At 41.0% G+C, this 14,372-nt stretch overlaps 1 protein-coding gene and 1 long non-coding RNA gene across 2 annotated transcripts in view; one reads left to right on the top strand and one right to left on the bottom strand.

The window, feature by feature from the left end:
- The window catches only part of plxdc2b (plexin domain containing 2b), a 59,522-nt gene extending 47,763 nt beyond the window's left edge, over positions 1-11,759 (top strand). The window contains exons 10-14 of the mRNA XM_061804557.1: positions 4,148-4,208; positions 4,850-4,988; positions 7,087-7,125; positions 10,468-10,634; positions 11,622-11,759. Of these exons, the coding sequence (XP_061660541.1) occupies positions 4,148-4,208; positions 4,850-4,988; positions 7,087-7,125; positions 10,468-10,634; positions 11,622-11,741 (526 nt within the window). The 3' untranslated portion in view covers positions 11,742-11,759. The remainder of the gene's footprint in view (positions 1-4,147; positions 4,209-4,849; positions 4,989-7,086; positions 7,126-10,467; positions 10,635-11,621) is intronic.
- On the bottom strand, positions 10,526-13,991 carry LOC133492418 (uncharacterized). Its single transcript, XR_009792629.1, has 3 exons — positions 13,869-13,991; positions 11,609-11,797; positions 10,526-10,664 (listed from the first exon to the last, which is right to left on the bottom strand). It is a non-coding gene; the product is annotated as an uncharacterized LOC133492418 (long non-coding RNA).
- Positions 13,992-14,372: the final 381 nt, after the last annotated feature.

The raw sequence follows: 14,372 nt of genomic DNA, 5'->3' as shown, positions 1-14,372 counted from the left end.
AAATCAAGACAAGCGCTAAGAAAATGGAAAGACCAAATTTATTTCAACTGATTATACGAATGCACTGGAGTGATGTCCTTGAAAGTGAACATAGTAGATTTAATATTTCATGATGGATGATATGCGCTGGCACGATGTTAAAGTCTGTTTACTATTGATGTTTTAATTCCTTTTGATGGCGCTTTTGTGTAAATACATTTGGCACATGCACTCTCGCAAATTAGCATGCCATCCACAAATCATCCGGGCCACACAACCTGGTAATGATCTGTAAAAGAAGTGACTTCCTCCAGACGGTAAAACACTCGTGGTCCTCTTTTCCCAAATTCCTCAAATAGAAATTTGCCACGTCCGGCATATTGGATTGCAACTTTGGTTTCATCCGACCACAGCGTTTTCTCCCAAGCCTTCCCTGAATCATTTTAATGTTCAATGGCAAAGTGCGCGCATACCGGACGTGTGCCTTCTTGAGTAGGTTGCGCCGTCCATTTTGATGGCGTGTTACAGTGTTTTCTTGATGACTGAGCTCTTAAATGCCTTCAGAACACAGCAGATCATTAATAAATTACCTTCATTTATCATGCTCACCTTAACTTCACAAGGCAATATTTCCAGACCAAGCAATTAACTGTTAACATTTTGTGTGTCTTCCCCTTTGGATAGATAGTAAAGATGCCAGTATTTGTCACCATCTTACCAAGTCTTTTGGTGACGGTTTTGTAACCTTTTCCAGCCTTGTGGAGGTCTACAATCATGTCTCTGACATTTTTTGACAGCTCTTTAAACTTTAGTCAAATTGAAAAAGAGATTGGGGGTGCATTGGAGTTCGCCCAACCAGTCTGCATGTGTTTTGTGGACTTGGAGAAGGCGTTCGACTGTGTCCCTCGGGGAGTCTTGTGGGGGGGTTCTTTGAGACTATGGGGTACTGAGCCCCCTGATACGGGCTGTTCGGTCCCTGTACGACCGCTGTAAGAGTTTGGTCCGCATTGCCGGCATTAAGTCGGACTCGTTTCCGGTAAAGAGTCGGACTCTGCCAAGGCTGCCCGTTGTCACCGATTTTGTTCACAAATTTTATGGACAGAATTTCTCGCCGCAGCCGAGACGTAGAGGTTGTCCGGTTTGATGGCCTTAGCATCGCATCTCTGCTCTTTGCAGATGATGTGATTCTCTTGGCTTCATCAAACCGTGATCTCCAACGCTGACTGGGGCAGTTTGCAGTGAGTGTGAAGCGGCTGGGATGAGAATGAGCACCTCCTAATCTGAGACCATGGTCCTCAGTCTGAAAAGGGTGGCGTGCCCTCTCCGGGGCAGGGATGAGATCCTGCCCCAAGTGGAGGAGTTCAAGCATCTTGGGGTCTTGTTCACGAATGAGGGAAGAATGGAGCGGGAGATCAACAGCGTCTGGAGTGAAGCGGACTTTACATCGGTCCAGCTTGGTGAAGAGGGAGCTAAGTCGAAAGGTGAAGCTCTCAATTTACCAGTGAATCTACGCTCCTACCCTCACCTATGGGCACAAGCTGTGCGTTGTGACCGAAACAACAAGATCCCGGATACAAGCGGCCGAAATGAGTTTCCTCCACAGGGTGTCCGGGCTCTCCCTTAGAGACAGGGTGAGAAGCTCGGTCATCCGGGAGGGACTCAGTGTCGAGCCGCTGCTCCTCCGCATCGAGAGGAGCCAGTTGAGGTGGCTGGGGCATCTGATCCGGACGCCTCCCTGGTGAGGTGTTCCGGGCATGTTCCACTGGAAAGAGACCCCAGAGACGACCCAGGACACGCTGGAGAGACTATGTCTCTCGGCTGGCCTGGGAACGCCTCGGGATCCTTCCAAAAGAGCTGGAAGAAGTGGCTGGGATAAGGGAAGTCTGGGTATCCCTGCTGAATCTACTTCCCCCGCGACCCAACCCGGAGAAGCGGTAGAAAATGAATGGATGGATTGAAATGCAAGAAATTGATTCCGAAAATCGGTGTACAATATACTCATGACAAGTTGACATCGGTAGTATTCATAATTGGTTGGTTGTGGGCAGCTGTGGGCCGCGTGGGCACCAGCTAATCTGTGGTAGCGAGAATTCTGTCTGAGTTGTGATGGATCATATACTGAGCTCACTAAATTGCACATTTTAGAACTTTTGTTTTTTTCTTCCACATTTTTAACTGACGTTTTAATACCTTTGTCAAAAAAATTCCAAATAGAATTAAGTTGAATAAGTAGTCAAATAGTCCCAAACTGTCATCTTTTTGTTTATGCTCGACTGAAACCCTGGGGTACTCTCAAGTTTAGGACTCGCTTTGACAACACAGCATGAAGTGGTGAGTACAGGATTACCTCTGCCAAGGATGTTATGTGACGACACTTTTTATTGCCACATTTTTTCGCCGCCACTCAAACCTAAGTCAATATTACAACTACTCAAGAGGCGTAGGTGTTTCCTGGCGGCCGAAGCGAGGGAGTTTTGTTTTGCTCGGGTGGAAAAAGTTCCCGTTGAAGGAGAAAACAATAAAGTGGAGCAGCTGAGAAACAGTTTAGTCAAGTGATAGTGGCCATACCGCAATATGTTTCTGTCCGTCTCATGCACTTTGAATGCCTTCCGGATAAAATATTAATCTTTTATTTTGCGTTTGATTATGTGACCGGCTCCCAGGGGCTTCGTTATTTAGGACTCACCTCGGGCCTCGCTTTTTAAACAGAGGCAAAAGTTGTTAGCACGCAAAAAAGATAAAACAAAGTGGGTATTTCGTGGAGGAACTCTGTTCGCCTGTAGCTGCCTTCTCATTAAGCCACATTTTAATTAGCTTTCGAAGTGTGTTTAAACTACGACTCGGCCTGGTTTGATCCCTTTGTAGCTGTCTGCCTGCTTACTTTTCAGGATATGCTTAAAAAAAAAAATGCCACCCTCCTTTGCTTGTCCAGTGAATTTGAGGTGCTGACATTTTTAAGAGATCGCCCTGAACGCAGAACAGGCACATGACTCGAGCAGCTCGATTTAAAAAAAAAAAAAAAAAAGACCAGATGGTATCAGTGAGGCTGCTGTAGGTCGTAAATGCAGGCCAAAGTGTGTGTGTGGGGGGGTATATTTGCCTGAAACACACAGCTGTGACACTTCAAAAATGACCAAAGAGAGAAACATTGACTTTTCAAGAGCTGCCAGAATAGATCGTGAGGATTGGCGTGAGCAAGGGCATCCATCTATTAATGCTAGGTTCAAAGATTCATCCAAAGCAGTGACCCTGAAAAGGGAAAAGCTGGGAAGAAGACGACTGTATATAAAATGAAAATATAACATTTTGCCTAACGACCCGTCTCATTGATGCTTATTATTATGACTGCAGCACATTTGGAGTTTTATCACATCGGTGCTTTTCTTCACGTGATCTGGAGCCGAACCACCCTGCAGCAAATTCTCGTTCCAAATTAGGTATTGATATCGGAATGAATGTCAGCAGCCCGGTTTCGGCGGCGCCATTCAGACATAAAAAGGCTGCTCGCGCTACACCTGCTGTGCTCTATTACATGCGATCTCACAGACGGGCGAAGAGTGGGTGGGAGGGATTAAGATGAGGAATCTGTCTCGCCTTATTGAGCAGAGGTTGATTATGTCCGGAAATGACGGCGGGTAAAACGACCGGCGTGATTACAGCGGTTTGAAACTTCTACCGTCATAATATGGAGATGAAAGGAATAAAAACGTGCTGGATCCATGCTAAAGTTCAATTGGACAGGACATCGTGTAGCCGGGTAACAAAGGGGAAGAGGTGTCAGGGGGGTTCACCACGGGGGGAATTATATTTGAATCACTGGAGGATTTGAAGCTGCCACCTCAAATACTCTCTGACTATTCAAGGGTTTTTTTCGAAGTCACGCAATCCACCCGAGACCACCTCCATCCCAAACCCCCACGGTCTACTGCGCTCACTCCTTAGAGAGATTCCTAGTACTGCCAGTCCCAGAAGGATAATGGGGGTGGGAAGACTGGTTTCTTGAAGAAAATACGAGAATGTTTGATTGAAATAATAAAGTTCCAGGTTCATTTTCAGCCATGTTTGTGACATGAATCTTAGCCTCGTCATCTCCATAGATCTATCCATTGATTGAGCGATCAAGTTTTGGGTCATCAATTTTCACTGATAGCTTGTCCTCTTCACGCAGATGTTCCAGTGGATTTGACCGTCATCGGCAGGACTGGGTGGACAACAACTGTCCAGATGAGGTCAGAGAATAGGTATTAGGGTGCTCGGCAACAATACTGTTACTTAGGAAGAATACCCAAGTAAGTCGGGAACAATATTAAGGTATTCAGGAACAGTCTTCAAGTATTCAGTAAAAATATCGTTTTTGTTGGAAACAATACGGAATTAGTCAGCAGCAATATCCTGACAGTTGATAACTTAATGGTACTGGTAAAGAACAGTACCAGTCAGCATGAGGAATAATACTCAGGTAGTCAAAAGAAATTCTCTGATACTCAGGAACAAAATTTTTTCTGTAAAAATGTCTTAATAATGAGAAACAATACTCAGGGTGTCAGGAACAGCAACAAGATAGTCCGTAACAATACTACAAATATTTCTGCTCGTTAGGGACAATACTTATGTCGTCAAGAGCAATACTCAGCCAGTCACGAACAAGGGCAGAAAACAATACCCTGATCATCAGGTACGATACTTAAGCATACAGGAACAATACCCATGTAATCAAAAGAAATACCCAGAAAATGTACTCATTAAGGAACCATATCTAGGTAGTCGGGAACCACAGCGTAGTAGTTAGGAACAATACCCTGAAAGTCAGGAACACCTGCACTTGTGATAAACAGTTTGAAATCCTGGCAATATGTACTTGTCTTCCCAGACTAAGGACAAAATGTGTGACATCGTTGACACCACATACCTCTACCCCTTCACCACACTTGCCGGTGCCAAGACTACACCCAGAAAAAAAGAGGCCCCGCCCTCGACTTTACAGCCCCCCACCAGCGCCCCAACTGAAGGTAGAGTGTCGAACGCCACCTTTACCTCGTATAAAACAGCTCATGGAGGATTTACTTTGGCAGATTAATTGGAAATCTCCTTTATTGCGATTGATGTTTCACACACAAACTAGTTTATGTTCCACAAATCATCCCAGTAACAATCAATAACAATGACTCCATATAAACTCAAAATTTGAATATTGACCTGCTCTGTGTCATTGGCTCACATCTTCTGTTCTTAAAACTCTTGAGTGAACATCTAAGGGAGTTTTGCATGAAAGGTTGCGGGGTTCACGCTTTGATACTGCAGCATTAAGCGTGAGCACATGATTGGCGCAGCCCAGTGGGAGGCTCAACGCAGGATGTTCTCTGTCAAGCAAATCCAGTGTGAAAGGTTGCTGATTATAGTAGAATGGACAAGGTGTCCTCCAAAGTTTGTTTACCCCTTTCTGCTTCTTTTTTGCCTCCGTTTTTTCTTCATATCAATAGAAATTAGTTGGGGAAATAATCCTGCAAATTTATCAGATCATTTATCGGATCTGCTCGTCAGCTGTATTGTATTGAAAGTACATGAACATACTTCATGGAAGCCTTGAATTGAAGCCCTCTCCTAAGCACCAATGACTACCAACACACATTTTCCCCCATTTTGTGCACATAATACAGTCGACTCGAGCCACTCTTGTTATCGTTACCACGGTAACGAGTGTCTACTACTGCACTACGGAACAAAAATAGACTAGCTTTTGGATTCATATATGCTGTGCACGAGGGCGATGTTGCCTAAATGTCTTTTGAGGAGCCCATCAACAATGTCATTGATCGGATCGGCAAATTATGACATTAAAACCGATCAATAGATTAGCATAAAATGCCAATTATTGGCCGATTCCGATCACACCGAAAATATTGGCGTAAAGCAGGGGTGTCAAACTCATTTTTATCACGGGCCACATTGTAGTTACGGTTTCTGTCAGAGGGCCATTATGACGGAAATCATGAAATTTTTTAATTGACCAATCATATTCACCAACTGCCTTTGGAATCAGAAATCAATGGGTTTTTCAAATATTGTTGTTATTTGGTAACACGAAAATGCTTACAATATCTCAATGATATGACAAATGGAAATTTTGGTTCAGATTTGAACAAAAATCATGGAAGTTGATACACATGATATACCTTCACGGGCTGCATAAAATCATGTGGCGGGCCGCATCTGGCCCGCAGGCCTTGAGTTTGACACCTGTGGTAAAAAGTCTAGTCAGGAACAAAAACAACTTGGTTGTGTCAGAAATAATGCACGGTGGTAGTCAGGTACGATACTCTAGTACTTCAGAACAATACCAAGGTCATCTGGAAAAATACTTTTGTAGTCGGTAAAAATACTTGAATAGGAACAATATTCAGACTTGCATATGATGGAACAAAACTTAATTACCAGCCACTAATCACAGCCAATATGCTGTAACCCAGTATTTTGTAAATATGCATGACTATAAATATTTATAACAGTGCAATTGCAACCAAAATGAAGCATCGCACGCCATTCCCTCAACTCAGATACTGGTATAGATGCTTTTGCAGATTAACAGAAGCTATTAATTTTGTCCCTCGTGCCTTCTGCCATGTTCCACAGGAGACTGCGATCCATATTCATGATCGCTAATCGGGCTCCGGATGGGCTTTAACTAGCTGCTTGTTTACATTAGCCCATCTCATTTTCTAATTCCAGACTCACCAAAGCGTGTCTGGAAATTTACATGAAAGATCCTTTTGAATTAATCTGTTCAGTTAAACAAGTCTGGCGGTGCCTCATTTGCATACGGCGAATCTTTACGTGCATTTAAGTGAATGCGTGAAGTGGGTCACGCCACATTTCCATACTCCACACGTACACTTAACCCCACCGTCTGCTTCAATCCCGTGAATTATACATGGTGAACCATTATAGTCGAAGAATACATTTTTAATCGAGTGTAAAAAAAAAAAAAAAATTACCACTTGAAAAGAAGAAGACCTTGGGGGAGCAATTCATTTGGTTAGCGGCTGGAAAAACAAACTACAGAGAGAAATATTGATTATTTTGTCTGACTGATTTGTTTGTACCCCACAGATGATACCAAGATTGCGCTGCATCTCAGAGAAAATCAAGGTACGTTCTTCGTGTTGTCGCTACTGCTTTTATGGTGCTTTGTTGTTATCCAAGTCAGCAGTTTGTTTTTCTTGGAGGATGTGACGCCGGCTGCTGATAAGCCTTTTTTTTTTTTTTTTTTTACCCATTACTACCCAATACCAAAGTATTTAAGAACAATACTTAAAGAAAGTGTCATTCCTTTAAACATTCTAAAATAGATATGGTCATGAAAAATACATAACATTATTCGAGAGCGCGTCATCCATGCACAAAGTTGCAGAAGTCTCAATCGCCATTCAAGTGGTCGCCATATTGGCTGCATCTTCTGCCCGTGACATCACGCTGGGACATTCGCCATTGAAAACACGCCGTGCCACCTACTATGGGAGACGAACACACCCTTCAGACACGGAAGCTCTTTTCAAAGAAGAGAAGATCCCACAACCGAGTGAAGTGACCCGGCAATATTACCCAATCGTTCTGAGCCACATTTAGATGATATGTGGATCACGGCCAAACCACAAGCAGCCAAACCACCTCCCCGCCTGATCCACCTCCGCCCGTCGGCGAGCGACAACGACAAGCTTGCGGAGGCTGTCCTTCACATCGACACATTTTGCACCCCTAGCTTACAGATTACTCCCCCCCCCCAACTATTACTTTTTTTTAGTACCTGTATACACACCTACGTGTCATTTGGAACCCACGGCGCTCTCATCCTTTACACCTGTGCAATCCATTTTTCACGACGAACCGGGTCTTTTGGAAAAGTATGAAGAGCGAATCCATCCTCCTGAGTGTTCAAACAATATAACGAGCCGGCATTTTGGTTAACACGAATGAACAACGAGCTACCTTCCAGCAGGTAAAACTAGCATAAACAGACAAGACCGCTTGAGTGCACTACTGCCCTGTACGTCACTTCCTGCTTCTTTTCGAAAACAAATCCCTCGAGAGGGAGTTACAAAAAGCCATATACATCAAAATCATATTTTGTGGCGAAAAAAAACGGATGGGTCCATACCGGCTGCTGTTTTTTCATTAATAAGATGACAGTGGACCTTTAAGTAGTCAGGAACAATACTCGGGTAGAGCCACATAATCAGAGATGATATGCTGTCGTTGTAACCTTCAGACTCCTCAGTTTGAGTTGTTCTTGGAATCCCATTGGGCACACATAAAGAAGGCTCATCTTTAAAACATGGCGGGACAAAACCGCGTCGCTTTTATTGGAATCATTTCAGTCCACTAGCATTTACTGTGTCTTCGGGCTCAAGGCCGCTCGAGAATCGAACGGGGCCGAAATGAATCCACGAGCATTTGTACGAGGACATCTCCGAAGCTTTACAAGCGCAAATATACAACGGTCGTTTGTCTTCACCCTTAAAGTATTCTCAGTGCTTCATCTTCTCCACATTTTGTTGCCTCATTTCAACACCGAATCATCTTTCTTCCTTTAAAATGTTCCCATTATCGTCCAATTTGTTTTGTATTAATGAAGAGAGGATCCATTTAGCATTGCTTGGCATCAGTCTTTACAGGGAACCAGTATAAAAATCTTCTCGTTGAAAGGAGGCACAGCAGCGCATTTACTACACCTACCGCGGGTTATACAGCTGCTCCGTTGTGGGAATCCCATCAACCACGCCAGCCCCGAAAACAGCCCGGTAGCGTCGCATTGGCCTTTTTAATTTTCCCCGCAGCACGGATGCAATCTTTAAGCGCGCGTTGTATAGGTTTGATTGTTATGCGTGCTGGAAATCAATGAGAGCAGGAAATCTGAGGGGGGGGACGCTGATTGAATTCACGAGCTCAGTGGAGGGAATCGCTGCTGATTAAAACCACGACGGGAGGAGGAACTGTCAGAGAAATCAGTGTGGAAACATTCCGTGCTGCTTGCTTTGTCAAATGATTTGAGTGAATTTCTCAAAAGGTCTGAGCTAGAGATTATATCCGACGTGGCTCTAACTTGGAACATAAAAAAATAGTTTCTTCACACCAAGCTGGACTGGTGGAGTCTGCTCAGATGAGAGGCAAAATCTGTTCTAAGACAACTAGAAAGAGCTTTTCAGTGATCTTTTTCAGCATTCCAGGGGACCGCCAGTTCCTCCTCCTCCTGCGTGGACCGTATAGCGTTCACCTTGACTTGACTCGACTTAATTCTTGCTTATACGTGCCGAAGCGCCGCAGCTCATGAATAGCTAAAGACAGCCTGTTTGCTTTAAGCCAAGCATCCCCCATGACCTTTTCAAACAAAGTATCGCATCAAAGACATACAGGACATTGCAGTTTTTGATTTGGTGGTTGCAAATTGCTTTGGATTTACCTGTTTGTAATCATCTCAATCCATTTTATTGTCTATTTTTCAAATGATAGTACTTTACTTGTCCACTCTCAGGTCCTCACAATAAAAACTAAGCCTGTGTACTTAGTGCCCTCAGCTGGCTGAGAAAATAAAGCACAGAACACATTTTCTTCCCAAACTTAATATACAGCTGATGATTTGTATATTATCATTTGTGAATTTTTTTGTTTGTTTGTTTTTGTTACGATAATTGAAATTAAAATAAATTTCTTATACTGCTCGTGAAAAATATAATCTAGCAACCTCAATATGGCTGTATATATTAAGTCTATTATCTATTATTTACTTCATTAGCCTTTTATTTATTTGTACATATTTCACAAAAGGCATTTTTAAAAAATGTATGAATTTCACAATTTAATGACTTATTTATTCATTCAATGGTTTGGTTATTCAATCATGCTGCAGCTCATTAAATAAAATTCCATACAATATGTCATTGTGATAGTAGTCCCGAAATAAATACAATTATATTTAACAACTCAATTAATAAAACTAATGGGACGATTTCATAAATTATCTCACAATTGCATGAATAAATCATCATCAATAAATCATACATTTAAATCCATTTTTTCTGCTGCTTATCCTCACAAGGGTCAAGGGAGGGCCGGCGCCTATCCCAGCTGAACTGGTTGCCAGCCAATCGCAGGGCACATGGAGACAAACAGCCCCACTCACAATTACACCTAGGGGCAATTTAGAGGCTCCAATTAATGTTGCATGTTTTTGGGATGTGGGAGGAAACCGGGATGCCCGCACAAAACCCATGTAGGCACGTGGAAAACATTTCTCCAGGCACTCCGGTCTGTGCCCTGCGATTGTCTGCCAACCACTTCAGGCTGTAGCAACCTCCTCCCCGATTGTAGCTGGGATTGGTTCCAGCACTCCCGTGACCCTCGTGAGGATCAGCGGCACAGCAAATGGATGGATAACAATAAAAATGTACTTGCCTGCCCGGAAGTTGTCGGGAATCATCATTTGTGTGTTTGCAGCGATGCCAGCAGAAAGCACGGCGGACCGTACGGCGGGCGCGCATCCCCTGCACACAGGTTTGATCCTGGGCGTCCTGCTGGTGATGGTCATCATGGTGGCGGGGGTGATGGTCACCGTCTACATCTACCATCACCCGACGTCGGCCGCCAGCCTCTTCCTGATTGAGGTGAGCCACGTGTGCCGCAATGGCGGAAGACTGCAAAGTGAAACAGTGATATTGAGTGTACAGGATCCATATTTGGTAAATTCACTCAAAATGGACAGCACCCAACTTAAATATCAGCTAAATAAACTATAAAGAAAATGTGTCTCAGTTGTGACTCTTCCATAAAGTAAAAAAGAATAATGTATATGAAAAAAATATATATTTTTGTCATCAAAAATCTAAAGAAAATAAAATTTCACCCCAAAAAAATTCTTAAAAAAAAAAAAAAACTATTCATTTAGTTTTTGATAAAAACAAATTACAACCCCCCCCCCCCGAAAAAATTATACCAAAATTAAAAAAAAAAAAAAGATTATTAAAAGAATTCCAATGAAAATAGGTCATGACTTATTTTCATTTAAAAAAGAATGAAGTATATTAAAAATATATATTTTTATCACCAAAAAAAATCTAAAGATAATACAACTTAAATTTTTTAAAGAAAAAACAGTTCATTTCAATAGTTTTTGAGATAAAAACGCCAACATTTTTTTAAAAAAATGAAACAGCAGATGACTGAAAAAAATCCAATGAAAATATGTCAGTTATGACTTATTTTCATTAACTCAAAAAGAATGAAGTATATTGAAAAATATATATTTTTGTTATCCAAAATCTAAAGAAAATACAACTTCAAAAAAAAAATTGGGGGAAAAAAAAATAACTTCATTCATTTCATTAGTTTAAAAAAAATAAATAACCCCCTCCAAAAAAAATTTACCAAAAATAAAATTGAAAAAAAGCAGATTATTTTCAAATATTCCAATGAAAATTTGTTTAATTTAAAAGAGGGAGTGTATTATAATACTTTATAAGTAGCGATGGTAGGCTATAGTAAATTAGCTAACATAGATTATTATTCTAAAAAATAATATTGTCGGTACAGAAGTGCGGCAGCGACATCGGGTAAGTAATATTTGCGTGAAGAGTTTCACCTTGTGTCCGCAGAGACGGCCGAGCAGGTGGCCGGCCATGAAGTTCCGCCGTGGCTCGGGCCACCCGTCCTACGCCGAGGTCGAGCCGGCGGGCCACGAGAAGGAGGGCTTCATCGTGTCCGAGCAGTGCTGAGGCGGCCGACTCTGCAGCCAGTGAGGGACGCCGACGCCCGGGGATCATTCCTGGATCTGGAGAACAGACTCGTTTTTGCCGAGCGACTGAAGATGGGGATGCCGCGGGAGGACGACGTTGCCGCCTTGACCGGGTCCGGGATGGCAACAGGAGGGAATGACACCATATATATTTTCCAGAACAATGTGTGAATGGATTTACACTTTATTGTTGCTGAGGTACTACGATACAGTATAGGCTTTGAATGTCCACCCCATAATGTCTTACTTTGCATTTTCTTCTCATGGCATGTTTTCACAAGCCTCTTTTTTTTTTTTTTTTTTTTTTTTTGCACTACCGTACTGCTTTTGTAACAGCAGAGCAGGTTTGATTGAAAGTTGTACAGCATTTGTGTACTCATTAATTCTGCAGAGCTTACGTATATCGCAACAAATTCCCAACATTTTATAGTTTTATTTGATTTGTGTAATTATATATATTTTTAGACTACAGCTGACACTTTGACACATATTCGCAGTAACAATAATGAAGTAGGAATGTTATGATAGATTAAAAAGTCACATTTTCTCTATAAAAAAAGTGATATAAAAATATGTAAAAAGCATTTTGTGGGGGAAATTGTACATGGCAAAATTTAATGACAAAAAAACATCACATATTAGTAGATAAATTCTAAAATCACATTGAACTTAACTTTAACTTCATTCTTATATTTACCCCATACCCCAAAAAGACTTTTTTTCCTAAGAATATTTTTTTTCAAGTACAACTATTCTCATAAGATTTCTACTTTTTCCCCTCGTTTACTTTTTTCTTAAGAAAAAAAAAACTATTTCAATAATATTGCTACTTTTTATCTTTAATGAATATAGTACAATTGTTACTTTTCACCATTGAATTATTATTTAAACAAAATTGAGTTTAAATTACTATTTTTTTCAAAAAGAAAAACTTTTTTCCCCTTCAAAATGTTTTACATTTTATTTAGACTTTTTTTAACCATGGTTCCGATACTCCTTTGTGGTTTTGACACCATGTAATCAGTACTCCTCTAAATTATTTCTAGTGAAAAAATGTGTACATCAATTTTATTCCCATTTTACTTTTTTTTTTCCTTTGCTATGTGCCATTTTGTGTCTGAGAAGTTTGCACTTTTGTTCTTTTTTTTACGTGTTACTAATGCAAAACGACAAGACAGGCGATTGTGAGTGTGTGTGGCCAATCTATTTTCTTACGGTGTGTGTGAATGGGAAAAAAAAAATGACAAAAAGCATGTTTTTAGTTGTATGTTTTAGTTGTGATTGGATTTTCATCAGATGGCTCTGCAGGGATGAACTGTTCGTTGATTGTGCCAGAAAAACACACTGGTTCCTGCTTTTGATTCCTGTGTTTTGATTGGGCAATGTGTCCTTTTTCCTTTGTTTCGATTGGGCAGTGTTTGTTCTCTTCGGTTCTGATTGGACGGCCTATTGCCAAGCATGAATGTTGAACCCCTATACTGCCTCACACATTAATTATACAAAATGTACAATACAATATTATACCAAGGCCAAAACATTTGCAGATTCAGGTATATCAAGGTAAACGTTTGTAGTATGGCTGCACAGTACAGGGAAAAAATATTTTTGTAAGTATCCTTTTCTACTTCGTTAAACTCTTCCAATCTTCAATTTTACACATTATCCTACGTGTATATATTTATGTTTGAATACACAACTCACACATCACCCAAGGCCAAATTGCTACTGACAAATATGTGCAATGTAACACTTTAAAAGGTGACGTTAAAGAACCATCATTTTTCATTTTATTTTTGCCATTGCCAAAGACACGTCTCATAGAAGCAAAAAAAAAAAAAATAGTTTCCTGATGGTAATGAAAGTTGTGCTAATTTAAAAGGTTGTCGCGAAATTAACATTTTAATAGTCTTTTCGTTCAATTATCGCGCTCGAAAGTTAGCTTAAGTAGTTAGCTTGCCAGACAAAATCAGCGATTAAAGTTAAACCATTCATTATCTTTAGTTGTATTTATTCAATGCCAAAGTTTGTGTCTATGGGTGTACTGGGAAGGCATAATTTGAACTGTTATATCTGTAGATATTCACATAAAATAATAATAATACAATACCTGATATTAGCCGGAGGCAAGCCATTATCTTGACTTTCCACTCATGCCGAGGAAGTTAGCATTATACCCCGAGCTGGCCGTATGCTGCCCCTAGCGGTACGGAATATAACAGCACAACCCTCGTCATATTTATTTGAAACGTATATCGTAAAATAAATTTCCAATAAATTACGCTTGTCATGAACTTGTATACCGAAGCCTGAAACTGCAAGTGTTTACGGACCGGCTCATTTCTTGTTACACTTTGTAATATTTTCTATGAGGAAACAAAATGGCTGACTGGCGTTACTCAACTTTGACCTTCTGCTTCTGACTTTGAACTTGTCCCCCCCATCATCTTATTCCACACCTATCTCATTCAAGTAGCGACATTTTTGGGTTGAATACGTTTTACATAATAAAAATAATGGTTGAAAAACAAATTACGGGGATTTATCATTCCCAAAGGCCGATTTTTGTCTCTTTTTTTTTTCTACAGTGCAAGTGTACATAATGAAGTAGCCC

Source organism: Syngnathoides biaculeatus, chromosome 19 (assembly GCF_019802595.1).
Source record: "Syngnathoides biaculeatus isolate LvHL_M chromosome 19, ASM1980259v1, whole genome shotgun sequence".
NCBI lineage: Eukaryota > Metazoa > Chordata > Actinopteri > Syngnathiformes > Syngnathidae > Syngnathoides > Syngnathoides biaculeatus.
The sequence above is the reverse complement of the archived record's forward strand: the minus strand, read 5'-3'. Positions and strand labels throughout refer to the sequence as shown.